Genomic DNA, 25,555 nt, shown 5'->3' with positions numbered 1-25,555 from the left:
GAAAAACTGATTTGAAATAGGAATTTATTTTTTTTTTTCTATTAATGGCTCCTTATTTCAAATTTCCAAACCTCTCTAGTAGTCTCAGAACATATTTGAAAAAAATAGACTTCTTGAAAATATTGAGAAGTATTTTGGTGCCTAATTCCCTTTAAAATCACTTGGAGTTGTGGAACAAGGAGTTAGGCTCCTGGAATAGCCCCTATCTATAAGTTTATTCATTGGCGTCTAGTCTGTTCTCTTACAGATTAACACAGGGGGAACAGAAAGTCTTGTTCTTTTCCACTGTTTTCCACTAAGTTGCTTTGTGATTTCAAACAAATTGGATAACCAACTCCAGTTTCTCGGATAAACCAAAACTCTAAATTCCTCCCAGCTGTGCTCTTTGTAGGTAACGCAAATAGCAAAGCATGGCATTCTGTCTTTATGAACTAGTTCACCTATGCACATATCAAGGGTATATATACACCCTATCAATTCAAAATGAAGGCATTTTCACTTTTGTAGTACCCATAAGGCTCCGTCTCTACCCCTCCATCATACTCTCTGCCACAGTGTGGAAGACGAAGTTCAGCTGACACCAGTCCAGTCCAGTTCCTCTCTGTTGCACAGCAGTGATGGAGTATGTCATGGTCACAGTTTTCTAATGGTGCAACATCGGTTTTCATGTACTGTTGAACATCAGAAATTTTCTGTGTGACTTTCTAATGTCACCTTTCAGCATCAGTAGCTGTTCAGAAGCTGTTTCAGCATCAGAAGCTGATATTATAGACTTCCATCATTCGCATAGGTGAATCCACAATTTCGGAGCTGAAGCACTAAACATCATGAATGAATTTGTCCTTCATCATCCAGAAAAGACATCTGCTCCAGTATTCCTTCTCATCTCCCATAGGGCGCTTTGAAATGTAAGACACCTCAAAGATTGTTTGACACCATGGAAAGAGAGGTTTCTTTGTAATAATCCAAGTCCTTCAAAATCCACATTAATTTCTCACTCACTCTGTCTTCTCCTTCAGCATTTTCCGCTGGTGATCTGTTCCTCCTCCTTTCCTCTATGATGGAGAGGGAACTGAAGTATAGTTGGATGTGTTTTGACCTGTAGTCGCTGTGCTGTGAAAGCACGTGCTCTCAATTGATGGAGAGTACGTACATTCTTAGGATAACGTATACCTGGAGCATGCCGTTCAATTAACTCCTGGTCCTAGAAAATAATTTTTCTTTTCTTTTCCCCTTAACTTCTCCTATTCGGAGTTTAACAGAAGGGCCACCTAACATGACCTTGTCTTCCCACCTGGCCTGTGTACAACTCTGATCATTTTACATTTGTCCAGGTAGAAAATTGCTTTAACTATTCTCCCAATGACAGAGAACAAGTATTGACTGGAGAAGATCACTACAAGGAGCGGTTGACAGAGTTAAGGGAACTGATGAGGCGATGTAATATGTTTCCTGTGTCCTTTTTTAAGAAAGATGCATTTTAATTAAAGCACGTAATTCATCTGGCATGTGTATTTGTTTGGGCACATCCACAAGGGATGGCTGAACTTTAATTGTGGAGGGTCCAGAAAGGTGTGAGCAGATAGATGAAAGTGTTCATGGTTAGGGAAGGGGATCAAATTCATATTTTCTCTCAGCAGACATGCTTTTTGACATAATTTTAGTACTAGAGGGAAGCTAAAAATCTAGTGTGGAGAGAAACCAAACTATATCTTCCCAAGAGCGTATTCCTGTCATATTTGGGGTGTATATGTGCTGTCAGGATCAATAATAGGGAGAAATGCCATCCGTGAAGTTCTAACTTAGTTTTAAACTTCGTCAGCATCAAGGTCTCTGAATCACGGTGCTTGGGTTTTACCCTCTCCAGTTTGCACTAGAAAGATGGAATAGAACTATATATTTAGCAATAATTTATTAAATATTAATATGCTAACACGGTGATACATAGAAGATATTAGCCTTACTGAGCTCAAACATTTCTTTTCCATGTATTTAGCATTCTGGCATTTACTTAATGCTATCCTAATAGCAGTTGATAGTGTCAAGAAAGAGTTCCTTCCAGATTATTAACCTTAGAATGGTAGCAAAACATGATGGACTCTACCTACCATATGGACATTTGCATATAAAACCACACCCTCATATTCAGCATTCGTGTGCAGAGAGGGGGAAAAAATACCTGTCCCTTTAAAGCTGTCTCCCAGAGCAAAGAAATGTTGAAGCTCATTTATAAAATATTACTAGCAGGTTGTTATTACTGGCTTTTTAAGACTGAGAATAGCAACAGTGCTGAGGACGCTAGTCATAAAGAAGAATGCCAGAAATGGTGTGTTAACCTGAATCAAATATCATAAATTACTGAGAACTGCTGCTTTTGCTAGCTTTTCCCTTCTTAAAATATTCCTTTTTGCATGCAAAATCTTGAAGATAAGGGTTTCCATTTCTCCCATGGAGTATTTCTTCCAAAGAGTATTTATTAAGGGAAGATCTCTGCACAACCTGCGGAGAAGTGTAGATAAAAACAAAAGCCCCAGGAATAAATATCCTTATTTTCAAGAGGCCTTTACATTTTTGTAACAATTCTTTACATTTTTGTTCCAAATCTGTAACATTTTTGTTCACACTCTTGGAGACCATTTCAAACAATCCTTTCCTCTTGCAGCAATGCGCGTCAGGTCTGTGCCTGCTCCAGGATTCACTGGAACATGTGGAAAGCTCAGGATGTACTTTCTTCCCTAAATTCTATGAGGATGACTTTGCTTTTTTCGTTAAAACTGTAGGATCTAATAATGATAGCTAACGATTCCAAAGAAGCCTTGATGTGGGGCAATTTTCACCCAGTTCTTACCTATGCTCAGAGAGGATCTTTCTCAGGTCATGGCTACGGGAACTGCTTTTTCTGAGACTGCTTGCATCTCTTTGTGAAACTATATCAGTTTCAGTCCTATGAAATGTTGGTTTTCTGTTTTTTTTTTTTTGTATTGAGAGCCTTTGAAACAAGAGTAAAGAGCCTGGATATGGAACATAGACAGTGCAGAGTCTGATGTTGCAACATTTAGCAGAAAGTACTCTGTGAAGAGTATGAGCAGGGAGCTGTGAAAATAAGGAAGATATGGTATAGGGCTGAGCCAGGTAGATGACGCAGTAAGGATGGAAGCGAGGTGGGAACCTGAAGGGTCATCAAAAGTAAAGATTTAAGTATTAATTCATACTTCAAGACAAATAAGTTGTTTGAAACCAGAGTTTGTTGCCTGTTCTGGATGGTGACTTCATATTCCAACAGAAGGGAGTTTCAGGGGCCCCTCTTTTTTCTTGCTATAAAGTGTTGGAAGGTGACTGAGATCAACCCCCAGCGGTGAAGTCTTTAGCCTGCAGAGAGAGACGGAGACAGAGACTTTTACAAAATAGAGTAAATGACTAAAAGAGTTTAAGTAGGCCAGATTTTCACTCTGTTCCCTGCACAGGGACTCAAACGAAACAATAAATTTCCAAGAAGTGCATGATGGATTTATTGAAAGTAAGATTCTCGTTGCTGAATAAAATGAATGTTTACCATTTTTATTGTAATTGTTCTTCAGTATCGTTTGTCACCGTCAGAGGAAAAACATACATTAAGAAGCTGGTGCAAAAAGACTGTGATGTGACTTTTATTCATGCTTTGCAATACTCTCTATTTTATGAAATTTCTTATGTGCTGTCTGTGGAGATACCACTGCAAGATTATAGCAGAAGCCAAGAACCCGAAATGTGGATCCTAGTCCTATCTTTGTTAAAAGGCTTGGACTCACTTGGTGACAGAGGACAGCAGGAATTTTGCCCAGCTGGGAGCACAGACCCTTTGGCTGTTCAGTGCACTTTCAAAAGTAATGCAGATCCCAGATGAATCCAAAGATACACTGTCTGAAAAGGTCATCTTGGCTCTCAGTCATTCCATTAAGTACCTAAAATTTAGTAAGATGAATCTTGGCGAGAATGAGTCGTCATGTGATTTAGAATGAAATTAGCAGTATTGGTCACTGGAACAAAATATATCTGAGTATAGTAGAATCACTCACAAAAATAGCCAGTATTTCATCCAGGAGGTCTGGATATAATGTTCAGCATTGTCTTGTAATACTTGCATTGCGGTTATTTTTGACCACAATTATATAGTAGATGATCATAACGGTAGTAAGAAGTACATCCTTGTAGCTTCAAAGTTTACTCCTGCTCTGTGATTTCAATTGCCCTCTTTGAAAAATCTGTTATATTCAGGAATGACACTATAATCACTGACAGAAGTTGGATTTTTCAGGGTCTTAGTTCCACCTGTCTAGCATTAAATGATATGCAGTTACCAGTACTTTAATTTTGCAGAGGTGTTGAGCATCCCCAGCTCCTCCTAAAGTCAGCAGAACATGTAACTACTTGCACTTTTGGTAATTGGGTCTTGGCCCAATGTGTTTCCGCGTGAGACATTCAAAAGCTAAAGTACATAAAATTAGTAGCTGTTTTGCACCTTTGATCTCTTCCTCAGGTGTAAAACTCATACTGTTGTAAGGGAATAAACTGAGGATATGGACTTCTCAGAAGAGAACTCTGAGCTCTGCTGCACGCCATTTATTTTCCTATTACTCTTTGAATAGTGTGTGTTTGACATGTTGTATATCTCCTTGCCTCCCCCTCCTTTTTATTTTAATTGGGACCTGGTTATTGGCTGGAAATTCCACCAGCATGACTCATCCCTGCGCTGGAAATGACTGTGAACAGGCATCACATTGTGGGATTTACTTCCCCCTACCCTTTTTTCTTTTTTTCCTAAGTGCTTTAGCGTGGCACGAGCTTGTAATAATAAACTAGGAAGGAAGTTGGAGCTAATCATTTGGTTCTAAATGCACAAGCCCTGCCAAATTTCCCCACAGGCATGAAACAGCCGCTGAAGCTGTGACACCAGCAAATTAAATCCTGGAGGTAGCTGACCAGAAGTAATGAAATGTGTATTTACCATGCTGATGCTGTCAGTCCTAAGACACACTGGCTTTACAATCTAGTTAAGTGGGGCATGTTTGTCACTTCCAGTGGTGTTTAGAAAAAATACTCAGGTTTGTCCCTAGCCTTTTTCCCAAAATCGCAAGCCCAGTGCTGGGTGGTAACCCTCACCTCATACAACATGAACAGGATGCCCAGAATGGTCCGTTCTTTTAAAACACTGCCAAAATGAAATCCATATCCCAAAGGAGATAAGTGATCTCGTCTTATGGCATGTTAATTGCCAGGCCTTTTCATTCATCCCTTATCTGCCACTTCATTCTGTAAACCAAACCTTAGTGCTGAAATGAAGGGATAAAAATTATTTCTGGAGCCATTGGGTAATAAACAGCGGATGCCTGCCACAAACCGCGTGTCCCGTGCACTCAGCAGTTTAAAAGCCTGGGCACGTACAGGTGTGTGGAAGAGGGCCACATAATCACTGAAAAGAATAGGTACCACTCAGGGGAGGGATGCCCTGTACCTGTACCAAGACAGGTGGGCGCAGGCATGGGATGGATGAGCCACCCAGCTCCTAAAGAGATGTCACTCAAAAAAATGCCTGTGCATCGTGGCAGCAGTGGTTCAAAAGCATCCGGACACCGGCGCACGAAGGAGGGAGGGTGTCATTTCGCAATCCCCGCACGCTTAGGAGATAAAGGACGCACAAAAGGTTATTTTCCCCAGTTAGGCGTTGTCATAGGTGACAATAGCATATGCCTGCGAGGTTTCTGTGCATTTAGCTAGCAGAGGCATGTTATGCTAATTGCGTGAGAACTATTGAAGGAGGTTAGCGGATCATTTGCTGAATGGTACTTGCTGAGAATTCAAGGAAACATTGAGAGGGGAAAAATGAAAGTACAGTGTTTAACGTGGTTAATACAATACCTATGGAAGAATCAAAGAATAAAATCACACCCCATATGAGCAGTCTCTGAAAGCATCTAATTATATCCTGGGAACGTCTATAACTCTGCAATTATATGCTTAATTTCCAGCTGTACTTGATTAACATCACAAATGATTTATAATACCACCAAACACAAGGAACTTGCTTCGAACTGTTTGTTGGCACGTATACATTTGTTGGGCTCTTTTGTCTGTCTCTTCATAGCAAGGTAGGCACGTTGAATTAGTACCATGCAATTCAGCAGCAAAGCCAAGGGAAGGCTAGAGTAATTTTAGAGATAACACCCTTCTCTTTCCTCTAGAGAAGCATTCAAACACGAGTTTATGGGAGGTCAAAACCCACAGACTTCTATGGGATTATACATGCACTTCAAGCTTAATGCGTAGAAATCAGGTCTGTCTTTCCTTGGTTGGACTTGGAAGGCAACCATGCTTTCCGTGATATGATAGTGTACGTGCTTCTGGAAAGCCAGTCAGTGGGTGCCTTCCTTCTCCTGTCTTCCCGCGTCAGGAGAGCTGATGTAGGAATCATCCCACATCTTCTTAGTGTGAGAAGAATGGGGAGGAAGAAGGATAAGAGAACCTCTACTTGGTTTTGACCAAATCTAAACATAATCCCCAGTTAAAGGTTTGAATCTGTGTGGATCCAATCCAAATGCTGGATCAGGATTTAAAGCAAAATACAAACAACTTGAAATGTGGTATTTGGATCAACTCGAGGGTAAGCCTGTTGAATTCAGCTGAGGCTAAGGAAAACACATGGAAGCTTTTGCATAATTGTAGTCTTATATTGTAAACCTTTTGGAGCAATTGCTCTGCCATCTGTGACAAATTACCCACAATTCCACAACAAAGTAGTCATCCATTGATAACATTGGCTTATATCATTTTAGCAACTTAAAAGTAATTTTTTAAAAGGCTAATCAAAGCAAACCTCAAATCAACAGCTGAAGTTGCATTGCCTCTGTTTTTAATCTCAGGGTTGAAGCTGTCTAGACCATTTATCTTCCTTGGGATGGACTTATACATTTGCAGAGGAGTGAGTTTGCTTAGGTCCATTCTTCTTGAGCCTATAGTTTTACCTGTAGGGTGATATGGCCTTGGGTACACTGTGAAATCTCAAAGCCCAATGATAAAAGCATAAATATGTGTAAAGGCAAACTACTGTTATTTAAAATCTTACAATTCTTTGCTTTGGGGGGATTTTTGCTTTTTTTTTGAATGCCAGTAGCTGGCAACACCATATGTGTGAATTCCAAATAGGGAGCTTGGCTTCCGCAGCAGAAATCCAAAAAAGATTATTCTCATGGAAGAATCCCCACTAAACAAAGCCACAAGAAGACAGGAGGTAGCCAAGCTGCTAGGATTACTCTCTGAAGGTGGTGTCTAGCTCTTTGGTAGAGGAACAACTTGCCTGAATGACTAAGTTGCAAACTAGCCATGGTTGCTCCCCCTGCACTCCAAATACAGCTCTCAGCCTGTGAAATAGGAAGGAGAAAAAGATACCATGGGGTTGGGAACTGAAAATGTCATATATTACAGTTTTCACTGGGGGTAAAAAAATTCTAAGCAGCAGCATGGCCTAACCAACAAAAAGGTAACTCTTGATTAAAGCTTGAACTTTTCTTTCTCATTAGTTACCATGAATCTGTTTTGAAATTCCTGTAGAGAACGAGTGCTTCTTGCTGACAGCTGGTTTGCAATTAATAAAAAGGAAAGTGTTTTCAGCTGGTAATGACTTAACATGCTCATGATATATGAGAGCAAGGTTAAATTGCTCCTTTCTCTCTACTACTAATAAAAGAAATATTGAAAATGAAATGGTGTAGCTTAGGAAACAAAAATTACCAAACAAAGCCATGGACATAGTGTCGAGAGCTGCGTATCACCTGGTACTTGCTGGAAGGAGCATATTTGGAAAAGCTTAGTGCCAAAAATTATTCTTCAGTTGCAGGTTTTCAGAATATATTGCATTGAAGAATATATGATCCTGTTTCTGCAAGATAAAAGAGTCTTGATTTAATCATCACTTTTTTGGGGATTTAAATGACTTACACTTTGTGGCTCTATTGGAAATCCTCTTGTCCCTGATACCCTTTTTAATCTCATCCTTCTTCTGCTCTGCTCTACCTTCTGTCAGGAAAGAAAGGCGGAGGCTTTGTTCCTCGGGATGGAAGGGATTGAGTAGTCAGAGCATCAGAAAGCACGCGGCAGGATCCAGCCTCCGCTGCAGAGAGACTGGCCTGATAATCAGGTGCCTGTGGACTTTGGCTGACTGTGAATTGTATTCTGAAAAAAATCGCTAGGGTTTGATGTTAACTATCTCGGAGAATGTGAAACATAACTTTATCACAAATATAACGTGTACCCTATGAATACCAAGGGAAATGGGTAAAAGTGAAATAATATATTTTACTTCAGCGAAGTCTTTTTTCTTGTCTTGTAGAACACAGAACCTTTCCAGGTTACTGTCCGAGACGACAATTGTATCATTGTCTCCCTGGAAGCATCTGATGTGGTGAGCTCATCCTCTGTATATGTTGTGAAGATAGCTGGAGAATCCAAGAACTACTTTTTCCAGTTTGAAGAATTCAATAGCACTTTACCTGCCCCTGTGGTTTTTAATGCCAAATACCATGGCCTATATTACATAGTAACTCTGTTGGTAGTGAACTCAAATATGGTTTCCAAGTCAGCAAGATCAATCACTGTGTTAACCAGTAAGTAACACCTTATTCTTTTTTTTCTTCTGTTTCTTCTGTGTGTGTGTGTGTGGTTTTTTTTTCCCCAGAAGTTCTTCTTGTGGAAAAGGTTGGGTGTGTTTGTTTTGTTTCCCAGTGTGTAGGACGAAACCCTGTGTGAGAACAGTAGGGAGTATGTGTTGAGAAGGCTTGTGAGTGAAAATTCACAAGGTCTGGGCAAGAAGAAAGGGACAGCTGTGGGTTTCCCCTGGGTGACCCTTTTGGAACACTGCCTGGTGAGATCTAACATACTGAAATAAGTGATGGATGAACCTCCTTTCCAGAAGTTCATCCTAAACTCTTTGAACAAGGAGTTCCAAAAAAAGGTTTTTGTAACCTTAAAAGCATAGAAGTGTTGACTGTAAAAAGTAAAAAGCATAAAAAGTGTTGACTGACATTTCAGTGTAAGCACTCTTGTTTCATGATGAGGTATATTCTGTTTTAAATGCTATAACAATGTTCTCTGATTGCTAATATATTGAAGCAGTAATAAACCTGGAAAGCAGATAGTAGACAGCATGTGTTTCTACACAGGTTTTTGTGATGGAGACCATGTTTGTAGTAGTCTGTCTCTTACTGCCTGCAGGTGCATTGATCCTGGGGGAAAGGTGTGATTTTGCTTGCTCCATCATTATGCGAAGCACCACAGATTTCTGTGTGATTCCTGCCATATTTCTGGCTCTGCTGTTGCTCCAGAACTGTTTCCATGTGCCAACCTGAAAACAATTTGTAGAATATAAAATGATTTTTTCATCTGGAAGACAGATTCAAGAAAAGACAGACAAAAAAATTATTTGGATGGGGCAAAACCAATTTCCAGACTTTTTTTTTTTTTTTTTTTTTTTTGGTAAATGGCACCTTAGAATCTATGGACAGTTTTAGTTGGCTTGCAGGTGAGGAATGGTTATGATTTTGTGTACTTACATTATTCTGTCAATGAGGAATGACATCCACTGTAATAGCATTCAAAGCATATTACGGTAGCCTCATATGTTACTGAGTGAGGCACTTGAAACTTAGGAGTAACCACATTTTACATCATCTATACATTCTCCTTGTGTGCTCAAGTTGTGCCCTGATGAGGACAACCCATGAAGGGTTCCATGGGAAAAATATCATGGGGTTGGGTAATGCAAGTCTTTCATGAGGCACATGTGCGAGAGCATCTATGTGTAGCAGACAATTTAAGGGTTCATAGGCAGACTGAATTTCCTTTTCTTTGACTGCTTTAACCTTGCAGACAAAGCAATAATTCTAATCCAATTTCCTATTTTATGGCTTGTTTGGTTTCTTAAAAGAAAAAAATGGAAGCATCAGGTGCCATATACAACTGAAACAAAATGCCTCTCCGTGCATTTCCAGTGGGTTTTGAGTGTTGCACTTGCAGTCATGCAGCAGGGCTCATTGCTGTTTGATCTCCAGAGCCCACAAAGGTCGCTGGTAGCAGGGGAAAGTGTGATCCAGGATGGCAGATGGAGCACACGCTCCTGTGCAGGGGATCTCTAAAGGAAAAATGAGCCAGCGTCCCTCAGCGCATTGAAGCCAGCCTTAGACTTCCCATTTCTGGCTCAGGGGTTTCCCACGAGGTGTTCCCGAAAGACCGTGAGGCTGATGGCTCCAAGGGGCATATCTCACGTCATTCTCACTCCTCCAAGGCTTGACGGTGTCCTTTCCAACAGAAAGGATCCCACCGCTTTTCACCACCTGTCTTCTGCGGGTGTGCTGGCAGCATCTCAGGGTTTCCTACTGTGGCCTCCGCTGCTCACCCAGACCTCGGAAGGAGCAGTGATTTTGGCAGTCGGCCAGCGCTGCTTGAGGAACTCGTATAACAAGGAGGGAACAGCGAATTTCCCTGGGTTTGTCTCAACAGAAAGTCAGGCTGGTTCAGGGAAAAGAAAGGGCGTTTTTGCCGGCAGCGTTGAAGGATGCTGTACCGAGCACTAAAAGTGTGCTGTGAATTGTGGGCTTCGCAGGAGAAAGGGCCCAGGCTCCTTTCTAGTGTTTCCTGTTAATGCTAGCTCTCAGGTACCAGCTTCAGCTACTAACGTAGCTCTTCTTTTTGAGCACAAGGCCACAGGAATGAAAGCAAATTTGGGATGAAAAGGCAGCGTAGCAGGCTGGGCTTTTTAAGGTCTATTTCAGTACAGTGCTTTTGGGAAGAGATTTTAAAACTCATGTAGTGACCATTGGCTTCTCCTGCAAAACTGTAGTAGATGAAACTTGGTTTTCATTTTCTTATTTTAGTTTTTCCTTGTATTGGTATTATCCACTGCCTGCTTTACATCGTTTTCTGACTATTAATTAACTCGATTTTTTTAGCAGACAATAATTAGGATAGATTCATGTTTTTCTTCATGCCGCATGCTATTTCTGCTTGTTTAACGTCCTCTGTTTATTTTAACCATGCAAAGACATATAACTATCTAATGTATTCCATCTGTATCTCACACATGAAAAAATTACATGTCGCAACTAGCTTCCAGGACCAAATTAATTCCTGCTCTAATTTCATTGGTATCGGGAGAGCTTTACCAGTTGCAGATTGGCCCCATTCATTAGGCTGCCACAAGATAAATTAAGCAGGGTAGCCGGCGATGCCAGTGTGGTTATTCCCAAGGCTGTACTTCAATATTTCGCAATAGTTTACTGGGATCTTCTGATGTCTGCAAAGGATTCGGTGCGGGGAGATGTAGTCTTCCAGCTTGGCCATATGCTGGAGATCTGAGTTTCACACAGAGCGGTGTGTATCCAAATTGTGCATGTCAAAACGAGAGCAAGGTCAATCAAAGAGATTGCCTACTTAGAAATTCAGTGAGAGTGGTGAAAGACCTCTGTTATCCGATGGTATATCTTGATGACTTTTCCTTTTTCCTGTTCACATCCCTCAGCGATGTGCTGCTTCTCATTCTCAGCCTAGTGGACAAGAAAAAGGTTATGTCTCTTCACCGGTGGAAACTTCATCCCGCCTAAGTCAGGGAGGATTTTGGTTTACCCCTCAAAGATTTCTGTCCAGAAAAAAAAGATACCTCCAGATAAAGATGATTTTAAAAGCTAACAATATATATTTTTTAATACATTATAAGTATGCATATATAATTATATATGTGTAAATATGAATACCTATAAATATATGTGTGCATAAATATGTACCTATAAAAATATAAAATATCTCGACATTATATAAATATATATATATATGCATGTAAGTATGCTACCATTTGAGACTTCTGTTGTTAATTTGGGCCTTCTCTGCAAGACTGAACAGTTTATTTTCTGCTCGTCTCTGGAATCATTTTGGGACTTTCTCATGTTAATCAAAACACCACAGACTATAGAGTTCCCTTGTTTAGGTTCTGTAGTCCAGACTGTTGTAATGCTATTTGTTAAATACTATTGCTAAAGTGTGAGCTATTTGTTGCAGTATTTCTTCTCGGAGCCCAAGGGTTTTGTCAGCTTGAGCGCAGCCGGCATCCCCGCATTGCTTCCTGAGCTGGGACTTTAGAAGGAGAAGATGAACAGGGCGCGTTCGGCTCTTAGATAAGAAACCTGTAAAACAGAATTTGAGCACAAAATAGCACTTTTCCTTCTGATTCTGTAGCAAGGCTACGTTCAGCACATTGGGCTCAGTGCTTCACTGAGGCAGAAAAGCTGAAACCCTGACCACTTATTATTAAAGATCCCTGTGGTGGTTTTCACAAGAATAGGTGCGTGAGTCTCGACGTTCTGGCCAGATACCTGTGTGTGCAATTGTCTTGTGCCTATCAAAATGACCTTCCTTCCAGTTTTCAATCTGGGCAAAGTTAGATGTCGTCCAGGTATTTATTTCAAGCCTGCTTTCTTCTGCTCTTGGAGTTTTGGCTTTTCAATGGGAGTGAAGTAACTCCAGAATTTATATAATTATTTTAGTGCTTTGCAATATTTGAAAGTAAGACCCACCTTATTACTAATTGGTTTTAAAGTAGTTTATGAGAGAAAGAAAGAGCATGGATGTAAAATCAGTGACTGAAATGCTCACTCATTCTCCATTTTCCCAGCTTGAAGCCTTGTTTTACTCTTCCCAGGGTGACTCATACCCATATAGCCTTTTTTTTTTTTCAAATGCAATGTCAAGTTTTGTTGTGAAGGAAAAAATGTTTGTATGTTTGAAGGAATGGGGAGAGCAGTACATTGCAAAGCTATTGTGTGCTGTAGAAAAAAATGTGTCTCTGCTGGGAATCGGAGAAATCAGGATCTCAGGATCTCTGAGGGTAATTAAGAGCAGCTTTGCCTGACTTATTTTAGCTTGCGATTAGGAGTTTTGAGTAGTAAATGTCTCATTGTTTCAAAAGCGTATGATTCCTTACATAAATCACTGTAAAATATATTCCCTTTAGGGAGAGTTCTGCCTCTGTGTCTTCAAAAAAAAAAAAATATTCTCCTCAAGAGACCAGCGGGCCTGCTGCCTGGGACTCTGATCTCTTCAGCTCTCAGAAAAGTAGTTGGCGTTAGACCTAGTTAATGCTCGGTTGTCATTGTGCCAGATGCTGCAGGAAGTGATTCAGCAGGTCGAATCCTTTCCTCTGGCTCGTTAATGGATCAGAGCTGTTGAAGTAGGAGCTTCAGAGGTTGGGTTTGTTTTTTTTTTCCAATGAAATGTAAAGCTGAAGCCCTTCGTGCTTTTCTTTCTTGGAGGATGACATGGCACATCTTTAAAAAGGCTGGTTATTCGTGGCAGCCCTAAATTTGAAACGTAACTCAGGAGAACATCTAGGTCTATTAGTGCTTATCTTTCCCCAGCCAAAAAATCATGTTATCCCCTTTTTAAGGTGAAAAAACCCTCCATCAGAATCAAAGAAACAAAAAGAGCTGCATCCATATAAGTATTTTTTCCTGCCGTAATTTCCATTGGAAGGCTGATTTAAAATATCGGGCTAAATCTTTTCCAGAACAAAAGATACACTTTTGTTCTTGTGACAGCATCATTTTTTAGTTTGTATTGGCTTTTCATTAGTCACGTTATGTGGGCATCTCGGAATTGCAGTATGTAGCATAATTGCTCGGATACTACTTTCACTTACACTCCCCCTTCATAAGCAATTGCACATGGTATCCTCTATTGCATATCATAAAGTTGAACATTATGTTCCTAAAGTATTAAACAGCAGCTGTTTAATCTCTACAATGGTTGATTTTTAGCAAGAGATAAAATGATCCCTACAGTTTATAGCATAATGGAAGCTTTACCCAGGCTATGACTTACTCCCAGTAACCATATAAATATGGAAATAGTGTCATGCTGGGGAGAAAGTTATGTAGTTCACAACTTCTTCTTCTGAATAAAGGGGATTACCCACAGGAGTTACGTCACTCCACTAATGGGGCTTCTTTTTTATAAAAGTCACAATATGAAGGTAAATCATGATTAATTTGGGTTTGAGTGTGAGAAGCAAGAGAGTTGATCTCAGTCCCCTTTCAACCACCGACATGTATTACTACATCTAAGCTACCACAGTCATCAGTCATTAATTGAATCCGTCGAGTGACCTGATCTCCGAATATTAAAACCAAATGGATTTTGACTGGAATATGGTACTTATTTTCAATGTTTCTTTTTCTTTTTTCTTTTTTTCCACTGAATGACAAACTTTAATGTGCTTGGTACAGACTGAATGCATTAATGTAGGATTTAGCATCCAGAATTTTCCAGGGCATTTGAGGAAGAGGTTAGCAGCATTTCTTCTGCTGTCTTGGTGTTTGTATAAATGCAAACTATGTGTGAAATGCAAAATGCTGTAGAGTCCAGGAGAAACACAAAAGTTAAGCTTCTCATAAATAGATATAATGGGAAAGTAGTTGCTATAGGAGCAGCAAATTCTGAGACACTAAGAAAGTCAAATTTAGGTCTTAATCCTGCAAGCTTGTCTATGTGCGTTTAGTATAATCTGTGTCATGGTTTGGACTAAAAATAAAGAGATTGTACATGAAGGAGTGCCTTAAACATGCTATTAGAGGGACATTGAAATCCCCTAAGTCCCTTCTGTAATATGACTTCAGATGTCAATGTAGTGCTGAGCATTTACAAGGCTCTAAATTTTCTGAAGTATTACATTACGCTTCATTTAGGCTATTTCTTGAGAACCACTGTAATCTGCGAAAAGCTGGATCCCAAATACTGAAATCTGTAAAATTAAAAAGACCAGACTGTTTATGCTCTGAATTATAAATATAGATAGTGAAGAGTGTCATTTTACATATTTTTTAAGTTTAATAACCCTAGGAGCAGTTAGTAAGTGAAAAAACAGAACACGATTTGTATCTGCTGAGTGTCCTTTTAATTTCACAGTGTGCAAATAGCTTTTGATGTGAAGATTTGGTACTGAAGGAAGTAAGATAATGGAAGAATCTTTAAATTGCATTATATCACTCATGCTACTCTGCTAACATCAGCCATGAGCAAGGAGAGGATAGTAAGCAGAAGATAACAACAAGAAAGGGAGTCTGTGTGGATTACTGCTTAATTCAATTATTGGTTAATTAAATCAAAGCATCAGGAGGAAAAACCATTTGGATTAAAAATGAATATAACTTCCATCCTTTATTTGATTTGTTGTAGGAAGGAATAAATGGGGTAATTTAATCACCGACATAAGAAAGTTTCAGTGATTCTTTCAGAAATAAGGAGACCTCAGATGTGAATGAGATAGCAGAAGAAAGCCCAGGGCACACCCGCTAACATGAAAGATGACTGCATGCAAGAGTTGTGCTATTTAGAGATTGTTATTGTCGTTTAAACTACTATGGCGTGCTATGTGAGCTGTGATATGAACCCTCTGGTCATGTGGGTAGTCAGATGAACTATTTATTTCAGAATGAGCACCAGGGAAAGCCTCAGCAGAAAGAAGAGGGTAGGCTTTGTTTCCTGTGATCTGCTTTACTCCTATTTATTTCCAGTCCATCATGAATTGTCGGCAAAATTTTCACAGATCACATCACTGAAGTGCCTGTTGGTATCTATAAGATTGGGAGTTTCTATTTGTAAGCGGTTAACATACAAATATACTGGTGTACAGGTGTTTACCTGAAGCTAATGAAGCATCTTTGCCGTGAGAAATAGTTCAATAATCCCACAACTCTGCATTCCTATGCTCAAAGTTAAAAATGACAACTCAACTTCTTCTTAAGACTTGGGGAGAGATTCTGTTTGCTTCTCTGGCTTTTGCTCTTAGTTGTTTTTTCTTCTCCTCACATCTGGAAACTTAGTGCTGTGATGAAAATACCGTGCTATTAATTGGGATTTAATTTTTGCTTCCACTATGGTCTTGCTTTTCCACCTTTGATTAGCCTATTCCACCTTCCGTGGTGTAATTCCACTTAGGAAACTGATACTGCTCTTCCTTTTCATCTACTCTTTGCTCTTGCTCTTTGAGAAAAAATATTTTATTAGTTTTTCTCCAGTGTCTACCACAGCAGAACTTTGAACTCAAATGTGTCCTCTAAGGCCATGCTAATGAACAGCCTGATTTTTTCAATCTGTTCCCTAACGTCTGTGGGAACTAAATCGACACAATAAAACTTGTAGGCAAAAAACTTGTAGGATGTAGGCATAATTACTGAGGGCGTTGTTCATTAACTACCTCTATTCAAAAATGCCAGTATGACAAATTTCAGCTAACACTATAACCTTGTTTTGAATATCTGCTTTGCACTCTTAATCAGTGTATAGTCGGGTTGCTGTAGTTTTGGTTTTTTTCTTGCTAAGGAGAGCATTGACTAAAAAGCTAAATTTTTAATTTTAATTTTTTTTTTAGTGGATAACAGGCTGAATAAAACTGTGGCTGTCTTATTAGCAACAATCCACACTCCCAGCTACAGTGAATTGACACAGCGTTCTGTAGTCAACAGAACTAAACTGGTCTAGATGTCACATCACAGGCCACAGGCTATTTTTCTTACCTTTTATAGCCCGCCTGGATCGGAGTTGCGAGCACTAGATCGGCAGTTCCGCGCTTACCTCCTTTCTGTGCTTAGGCTTCCCCTGTGCCCCCTGGTAAACCACTTTCCTTCCCCGTACCACAGTTCTTCATCTGTAAAATAACGGTACTGCTATATTTGGTAGAAGTGGTGGTGTGGATTGCTATATTTGTGGTTGCTATATTTGGTGTGGATAAATAAGTCAAAGATATTGGCCCTCTCCGATATGGTAGGAACGCGGACCATGCAATTACCCATGAAACAAAGAAATTAATGCATATCAGAAAGTCTTAACTCAGGTAGCTTCCTTTGGCCATTACACTGATAACCTTCTCAGCTTATCTAAAACATTTAGATATATGCCAAAGTTATGAGCAATTGCAAGTGTTTAGTTGTGTTTGTCTGGGCATTTCTACATGACTAGCAGGCATTAAAGATGAAGATCTTTCTGGGGTCATGACTGTGAGTGCTTAAATAATAACCTTATTTTTTGTGGCAAATAAGGAATTTTTTCCGTTGAAGTCTAAGTGTCAAGAACATAAATTGTTTTGTGAGAGAACGCACAAATCTTGGCTTTGCCAACGTCCCGAGTAGCTTTGTCCCAGACCTCTGTGAAGCCCCAGATATCAGCTGGTAGATTTAAGAGTGCCTGTGCCGTACCTAGCAAAACCGTTTGTTTCTTTGGTGTTGTGTATGTGTCAAGAACTCAGTTTTCCTATTAATGTGCTCCTTTCTTCCTTTTTTCCTTTTATTTGTATATCCTTTAGAACCCCTTCCTGTGAGCAGTGTTTCTATCTATGATTACAAACCATCTCCAGAAACAGGCGTGTTGTTTGAAATTCAGTACCCAGAGAAGTACAATGTCTTTACCAGGGTAAATATAAGCTATTGGGAAGGAAAAGACTACCGAACAATGCTGTACAAAGGTAGGAGGAAACTATTCCACTAAAACTTAATGCTAACTCTGCTGGAAACATTTTAAACAGTGGTCTTAGGTGTGGTTGTGGCATGTATTTGTTATAAAGATTAATATTTCTGGTAATGTGTCCGTTCATATAATAATTTTTATATCGTGCAGTAAGGGGAAGGGTCTTTGAATTGAGCCAGTGGTTCTCTTTGGATTTAAACCTGTTTCCCATCCTAGTTCTAGTGACGCTTCCTTTCTTTTGGATTTTGGAGGAAGATTGGGCCGTCTGGATTCTTTTAATCGGTTCTGAAATCAACCTGCGAAGGGATCACCAATTTCTGGTGTTTCCAAATAAACATGTACACTAAAATACAAAACATTCTCCACCATTTTTTTATCTTCCCTGCTGCTGTACAATCCAAAGCAAAAGAAAAGCAAAAAGGAAGGAAACACAAAACTCAGTAGGAAGGTTGGAGATACGTTTCTGCTTTCTAGATGTGCTTGCTGAAATCCCTGGATGACATTCTGTGTCACTTGAAATCATTATAAAGTTCCCAGTCCCTTCCCTCTGGCGAAGGTTTCCTCTTTGGTGAATAGCTGACAGGAGAGCTCTGGGATCTCCCAGAGCTGGGAAACACGTTCAATATATCTGATTCCTGGTGCAGGATTTAAACCTGGTAGTTGTCTATCACCGTAGAGTGACACAGGGCTAATAGTACTACGCTGTGTAGTACGGTGTATTACTGTAGCTTTCAGTATTGTCCCTGAGCTAATGAACCCTGCTGCATATTATAAATTTCATTTTTCTTAAAATAATCTAATCAAAGGCAGTCGATCTGACAATCTAGACCGTCAGTCTAAACAGTTTAAACAACCAATCTAACCGTCTAAACAATCTAATGAGCAAATTCTGCTTTCTTTTTCATTTGTTTAAAACTGAACTCCCTTTTGCCCTGCAATATAGTTTAAGCATAGCATTTATCTCAAAGGTGTAAATGGGACCGTCCCATGGAAAGCATCCTAAGGGGTGAGAAAGGCACCTGCACACTCTGAAACCCCAAAGGTTTAACATTGCATAGTGGCGTTAAAATGCCTTTGAGCAATCCAGTAGGCACTAGGTTGAATTTTAGGCGCTGAACTAAGGTTCCCAACGTAGAAATCTGGTCACTGTAAGCTCTCTCTAAAGTCAGCAGAGGGAGATACGCACCTGCAGAAGGAGGTCAGAAAAATTTTTGGAGTCTCGTTGCTTCAGTACAGAGTGGGGCTAGAAATCACATTTTCAATGCTTTGAAGTGCCAAAGTTAGGCAGATTCTGGAGTATAGCACAAAATATAGGTGACCCTTTTCCAGAGAAGAAAAGGGATACAAACAGTAATTTTTGTCTTTTACAGCTAATACACGGTTCCAGGAGCTGCAATGCTGCAGCTGCTGATTAATAAAAAAGTCAACCTGAATTAAGAGATTCACTAATCAACTCGCACACTCCTTCCCGTAGCCACGCAGCCCTAAGCAACTTCTCTTCAGCCCGTACGTGTAGTGGTGGTGGAGGTGAGCTCGGCTCTCAGTTCCGCGGCTTGTGCTCAGTTGCGTGGTGGATGCGTCCCTTTCAGCGTCCACCCCGAGCCTCATGCCTCAGTCAGCAAAAGACCAAGGCGCCTTTTGCCTGCGGCGGTTAAAGGTCTGCAGAAACTGTCAGATGCTCTTTGAGACATTCAGTGTCACGTGGAACAGGTTGCCAGATTCAGTTCCCTTTCCTGTGAAAAGCACCTCGTGTTTCTTGTGCTGGGCTTTTTTTTTTTTTTTTTTTGTAGCAAAGTGGCTTTGACAGCCAGAAAAAAATGAAAAATGTTGGCAAACTGAATTATTAGAATTTCATGTCTCAGACCGGGCTGAGCGATGTTTAAACATCTGAAACACTGCCAGTTCAGCATTGTGCAGTCGCATTATCAGAAAGTGAACATGTGATGTATTTTCCTCTTTTTTTTTTTCCCCTTTCTTCTTTTCTTTTTAAACCTTCTGCAGATTTCTTTAAAGGTAAAACAGTTTTCAATCACTGGCTACCAGGTATATGCTACAGTAACATCACGTTTCAGTTGGTATCAGAAGCAACCTTCAACAAAAGCACGCTGGTGGAATACAGCGGGGTCCAGCATGAGCCCAAACAGCACAGAACAGGTGAAGAAAATGATTATGTACCATCTGCTCCAAGTCTGTCTGTCTCCTTTCCTTTCTGCCATGGGGAGGGGATTGATCCCACAGGGAGGAGGGTCTGTGTGGGAGCTGTCCTGGGAGCTGCTCCCGGCCAGGATGCTGTGGCTGGTGCGGAGGGTTATGTGTACAATACAGGGCAAAGGGAAATTTGCATGAGTGTTTCTGTTATAAAGCTTGCTTCTTAGAAAATCAATTCTGCTTCTCATGAGAAATCCTAGGCCTTGTGCTGGGAATTAATTTTTAAGCCACTGGAATAGCCGCATTGAGCGTACTGTTGATCTATCCATATTGGTCTGTCTCCTTGCGCAGTGAATCACAGCTAAACCGTTGGAGAAAGCCTTCCTCATTGTGCAGTCTTCTATCACAGAGAAGAAGAATGTCATATTCGCCCTACTTGGCGGCCAGTTTATGCCCTGAAGCATGAACTTTTAATTTCCAAGACAGCAATATTGCAAAGGCTGAAAATTGCATTTGTTCAAGGCCCAGAACTAATTTAATTTGGTCCTGGGATGGTGCCCAAAACTTGCCTCTTAATCTGTTGGACCACAGACATTTTCCAGGGTCCAAAGTGAAATGAACCAGTGGCAAAATCAAAAGGCCCAATCTTCAGATGAGTACGCTGATGTTGGTCCTTTGCCTTGGACCGAGTAAAGCCAACTGATGCCAGCTGAGCTCTGTCCTGAGAATCCTAAACATAGTTATCGCGATATTGAACCATAACAATGCAACCAACAGGGTCACATTTTTCTTTCCTGCTGCCCTCTCATCCCTCATTCTTCACATGAACTGCCATGAAATTGTAGTGTCTGGTTTTGTATCAGTGGCCGCGGCTGGGACAGGGGAGGTGAACAAATTACTGTGTTGTAAGGTGTCATTTTAAAAGTTGCCAGTCAAAATTGTTTGCAGGGGCTACTCACACTTGTTGCGTATAAGGGCAGATGATGGACAAGCAATTACAGTGTGGCAGACAAAATGCTGTGTGTTCACCTCCTGGCATAAGTTGAAGTAACTTCTTTGCATGCCACAATTTTGTCTTCTTGAGACCCAAGTCTTGAGATCAGGCTTTCACAAATATTAAAATTTAAACTGATGTTCAATGCTTGTGAAAAGGCGGCCACTAAAAAGCATATGAAAAGCCCTACAGGAACATGAAAGTCATACTTTTTAAATATGAGCTATGCCATATATTAGTTTTGCATATTTTTTTTTTCAATTCATTTCTACAGAAGTAATTTTTTCCATGATCAAGATCTTTCTGGAAGACACAATAAAATAAATTAAAATCTACTCTTACATGAGTAGCCTTGCTGCTGTAATGGCACTGAACTCTGATTTACTGTGACTTCACATCTGCTTTTCTTCCTGGTATTCTTGAGTCATGATTCTTCTGTGAATTTACACTCATCTTGATCCCACTAGAATCACTTCTGCTATAATTACATGTAAGAGAAGGGAGAATCTTAATAAGAACAAGGTATTTAAAATTATCCATGGATGCACTGTTTTTCTGCAAACAATGTTCTCCAGGGGAATTAACACATCATAAAGATGCACAGAACATACCTATTAAAAGACTAACCCTTGCTTCTCTTTTAGTTCCTTACCCACCTCGAAACATTTCTGTTCAGATTGTACCAATCAACAGAAACAACTGGGAAGAGCATAGCGGAAATTTTGCAGAAGAATCCTTCATTGGGCCACAAGAAATCATAAGGAAAGAAAAACATAGCCATTTTTCTGACAACCCACCTGACATTCCAGTAGCGAACACATCTGCAGCCTGGCCAGACTACCGCTATAACGGCACCGAGTACGAAACCACGTCACAGCCATATTGGTGGTCTAACGAAGCTGAGTCGTCAGAGGGTGAAGGGGAGTTTGTCAATGCGGTTTCCAGTGATTATGAGGCCAATGAAGTCAACACATCTGGAAAACTCAAGCCAGAGCCCCCCTCCTTTCTTCCTGTACAAATGGTGCTGACCTGGTTACCACCAAAGCCTCCTACTGCGTTTGATGGTTTCCATATCAATATTGAAAGGGAAGGTAAAACAGAGGCTCATACACTTTTCAAACCCCTTTTCTGTAATTCCATTGGTGGGTTGTCTCCTCTACAAATTATTAATTACCTAGTACTCTGCTGCAGTGGGTTTTGTTAGATCTCCTGTATTTCTTGAGAATTTTCTTCCACCGGATAGCCTCTAGTTCTGGTTGGGCTTCATAAAAAGTGAGGGAGGAGGGGTTAAATCGCAGCTTGCAATTCTCTTTTGTTAAACAAGATTTATACTGTTGCACATATTGCCGCACTGTTTACACTGCAGTTATCGTAAATCCATTCTGGAATCCGAGAAAGGAGAAAGAAGCCGATAGAAAGTTGAGACAAAGAATGTACATTATATCATGTAGCTTTGTTAGCCACTGAGAGAGGTTCTCAGGGAGACATCAACTGGAAGGGGCATACAGAAAAAGAGGGTCTACATTCAGATTAACAGTTGTCTCAGAAGGCAGCTACTAAATGTGTTCCTTAGGCCACAAGGAGGCTGAGATGGAGAATGGGGAGACTTTTCAAGTGATGGAGACGCAATAAAGTAGCCATGTTGCTTAAAGATTTTCTGTTTTAAAAATCTGTTTTCTCCAAATGAATTTTATTTCCTGACGAGCAGTTTTCATAAGCCTTGCCACACTGAGGACAAATACTTTTTTTGCAGAAGGAGGAGGCAATAGATAGAAAATTGGAAGCTCCTTTTCTTCCATGCCATGCTGTTTTTCACTTGCACAGTCATGGCAACCCTATTTTATCATCCCTGTTGCTGAATGAGAATTTGTCCTGGGTTTATTGTTCCTCTACACTTATACTGCAACCTTAGTCATTAATTACTCTTGTGCTGATGGCAAGAAGGAAAACTACCCACATAAATCCAGTCCTCTTAGATACCTTTTAATCCCACAGCAGAAACAGCGTTAGCATTTCTGATATAAATCATTTCCTCAGTGGCTTTCAAATTTCAATTAATCCACACTTTTTTTTACCCTGATTTAGAGAACTCCACAGAATTTTTGACAGTAAGTGAGGACACTCACAAATTTGTTGCCGAACTGAAAGAACCAGGAAAATATAAGTTGTCCGTAACAACATTTAGCTCCTCTGGCTCTTGTGAAGTTCGTGGAAGTCAATCAGCAAAAACACTTAGCTTTTACATCAGTAAGTATCTCAACAAACCTGTCTTTTTCTCCCAGACCAATATAACTTTCATGTACAGAGTTTGACCACTGTGGCAGCTATGGCATCTGCTGCAGGATCAGAAGAGTCTGGTGTTCTGGAGTTCCCTGTGCCAGAGAAGGAAATATAGTGCAAATATGTTGTATCCTGCCTGGAAGGGCCTTCATCATGCCGTCTCGGCAGAGCTAAGAACTGAAAACAGGTGAAGTATTTGGTAGAGTCATAGAACCATGGAATGGTTTGTGTTGGAAGAGACGTTAAAAGATCATTTAGAGTCATTGCCTAGTGTTTGGAAGAGGCTCACTGAAACAGGTTCCCCTCTTGCATATTTCAAAGAGAGGATTTAATTCCGAGAATTAAGTCGGTGGTTATAGAGATTCTTGGAAATATTTAACTTCCTTACTCCTGGAGGCTGTATGTACCGGGTTAGGGATGAAGGGCATCTCAGGCTGAGAGTGTGGGAATTGCACAATTAAACCCTGAACTCTGAAATTACATGGTCTCTGAGAGAACGCGGGGCAAATTACAGTAGATGAAATAGTTCAGCCTGCTAAATTCAGAGGAGAAAAAGTAATTTATTATTTCCCTGTAGAATCCCAGGCTTTCTTAACGGAAGACTTAGTAAAAGACAAAATAATAATACACTACTGTGTAAACTAGTATCATGACTGACAATTAGATCAGCAAGTGAGACAGGTGTTGGTGAATTCAGATTATTATCCTTCTGACGGCTGTGGTCACCTTTGTACCTTTTTCTACAGAAGGGAATAGATATAGCCTACAAAATATCCATACAATGAGAATAGGGGAATACTTGCAGCACGACACAATTTTACATGTGAGAAATCACGAACCATGAATGCTGCAACAAGACAGGGTAGCTAAGGCTGGCAGAAATATTCATATTAAAAGGAAATGTACTCAAGTAATTAAGTCCATTACTAACAAAAATGGTGTCTTTAGTAGCTTGTAATATTTACAAATACGAACTATTTAGGCTTAAATTCATCATAATGCTTGACTGCATGTAACCGAATTCCACTATCGCTCCTGTGTTTTTAACAACGTTATAGTTGAAAGAAACAGTACTTGGAAAACAACGAGAAAAGAGGAAACGGCACATGAGAGAAAGGGTCTCTGCTGTTGTAATTTCACTGTCTTCTGGTTTTCTTTAGGAATAGTTATTAGACAGCTTCATTCTATGGAAAACATTAAAGTACATATAAGTATACAAGTATATCAAATAAATTATGTAGCGTTGCTATTAGTACCCAATGTTATTCCATTTTACAAGGTGTGACTAATTTCCACTAAGCAATATGCAATACAGTGTCCTTCATGAAGTCTACTAACTGGGGACAGAGACCTGAGAGAAATGAGAAAACGTTAATCCAAAGTGTAGGTCTACCGATTGCTAGATTAAGGATGAACTTGAATCTCATTGGGTATAAAGTACTAAGATGTTACAGGAACGTAATAAGTATTTTCATTTTGCACATAACACATGAGGATGTTTGGGGATTTGGGTTTTGTCTGTTAGTTTTGCAGCCTTTTAGAACCACATGAGGATTCTTGGTAAACGTCTCATTCCTTCTGACAAACGCAAGATCCTTAGTATTTTAGGTAGATTTTATATGTATTCCTGGTAGTATGCCAAATCTGAGATGTGGGCAAGTACTCTTACGGTGGAATTGCTTTTCCATTCCTCTTTATGAGTTTAATCAAGTAGGCTTTTTTGTGTGAGGACTATAACTTTGGGCCGTGGCGTGAGCTAACTCAGTTCCCTTAAGGCTGATGCTGAAAAAATTTCTGAATTATAAGAGTTACACGGACATCCACTGGCTCCAGAGATTAACCTAATGATCTAATTCCTCTTCTTACCTGAATAGGTGTGGGTCTGCTGTCATGAATAAATTTTGCTCACAGCTTCAGCCTTATCTTATCCTTGTAACATTCACTCAGTGAATCATCCTGTCAAATTACTGGCTTGTATTACACGATATTTTTGTTGCACTCAGATAGCAGTCTGAAATGTCAAATCTTATAGGCTGATCTTACACCAAATTCTTGCTCTGGCATTTGTTATATTTTCTCAATAAACTTCAAGCACCATTAGAATTGTGTGGAGAAAAGGGACGTCAAGGAGGGAACTGTCACAAGCGTCAGTTAAAAAGTGACACAAAAAGCTGACAATTTTCATGCAATCTGGAATTTTGACCAACTCTAGCTGAAGTTACTTTCCAAATTTTTATTTTATCTGTATTTAAACCTGTGTTCTCCGCTAAGTGCTTCAAAAAGTCTGATGGAGAATGAGGTTCTTCACTGTGGTAACCACTGTGAACTCGATTTTCACGCTTCGAGGCTGTAGTACACTTAGAGGGTAGGTAAGCCTGTGGAGAGGCCAAAAAATTTGTGTGCTTGTCCTTTAATATTTGTCAATGATCTGTCCATTATTGGATGTCACTGCTTTTAAACATCGCCTTGGAGCAAATCTGATATTTCTGGGTGGTTTCTGGTGAGCAATAGAGAATACTGCAATCTGAATTTTCTGACAGGGACGTTTCTCTCATCATCTCCTGCTCTGCTACAGGTGAAATAGCACCAGCCACAGGC

The 25,555-nt window shown here is 40.0% G+C and overlaps 1 protein-coding gene across 3 annotated transcripts in view; it reads left to right on the top strand.

Moving 5' to 3' along the window:
* Positions 1–25,555, top strand: part of PTPRO (protein tyrosine phosphatase receptor type O) — a 156,508-nt gene that overhangs the window by 80,878 nt on the left and 50,075 nt on the right. For 2 of the 3 annotated variants that reach the window (XM_063358805.1, XM_063358797.1), the window contains exons 2-6: positions 8,363–8,636; positions 17,375–17,533; positions 19,537–19,689; positions 21,322–21,768; positions 22,763–22,924. In XM_063358805.1, coding sequence (XP_063214875.1) covers positions 8,363–8,636; positions 17,375–17,533; positions 19,537–19,689; positions 21,322–21,768; positions 22,763–22,924 — 1,195 coding nt within the window. The remainder of the gene's footprint in view (positions 1–8,362; positions 8,637–17,374; positions 17,534–19,536; positions 19,690–21,321; positions 21,769–22,762; positions 22,925–25,555) is intronic. The other variant, XM_063358812.1, reaches the window with a different exon arrangement.

Source organism: Chroicocephalus ridibundus, chromosome 1 (assembly GCF_963924245.1).
Source record: "Chroicocephalus ridibundus chromosome 1, bChrRid1.1, whole genome shotgun sequence".
NCBI classification, from domain to species: domain Eukaryota; kingdom Metazoa; phylum Chordata; class Aves; order Charadriiformes; family Laridae; genus Chroicocephalus; species Chroicocephalus ridibundus.
This window is presented reverse-complemented; position numbering and strand designations above follow the sequence as displayed.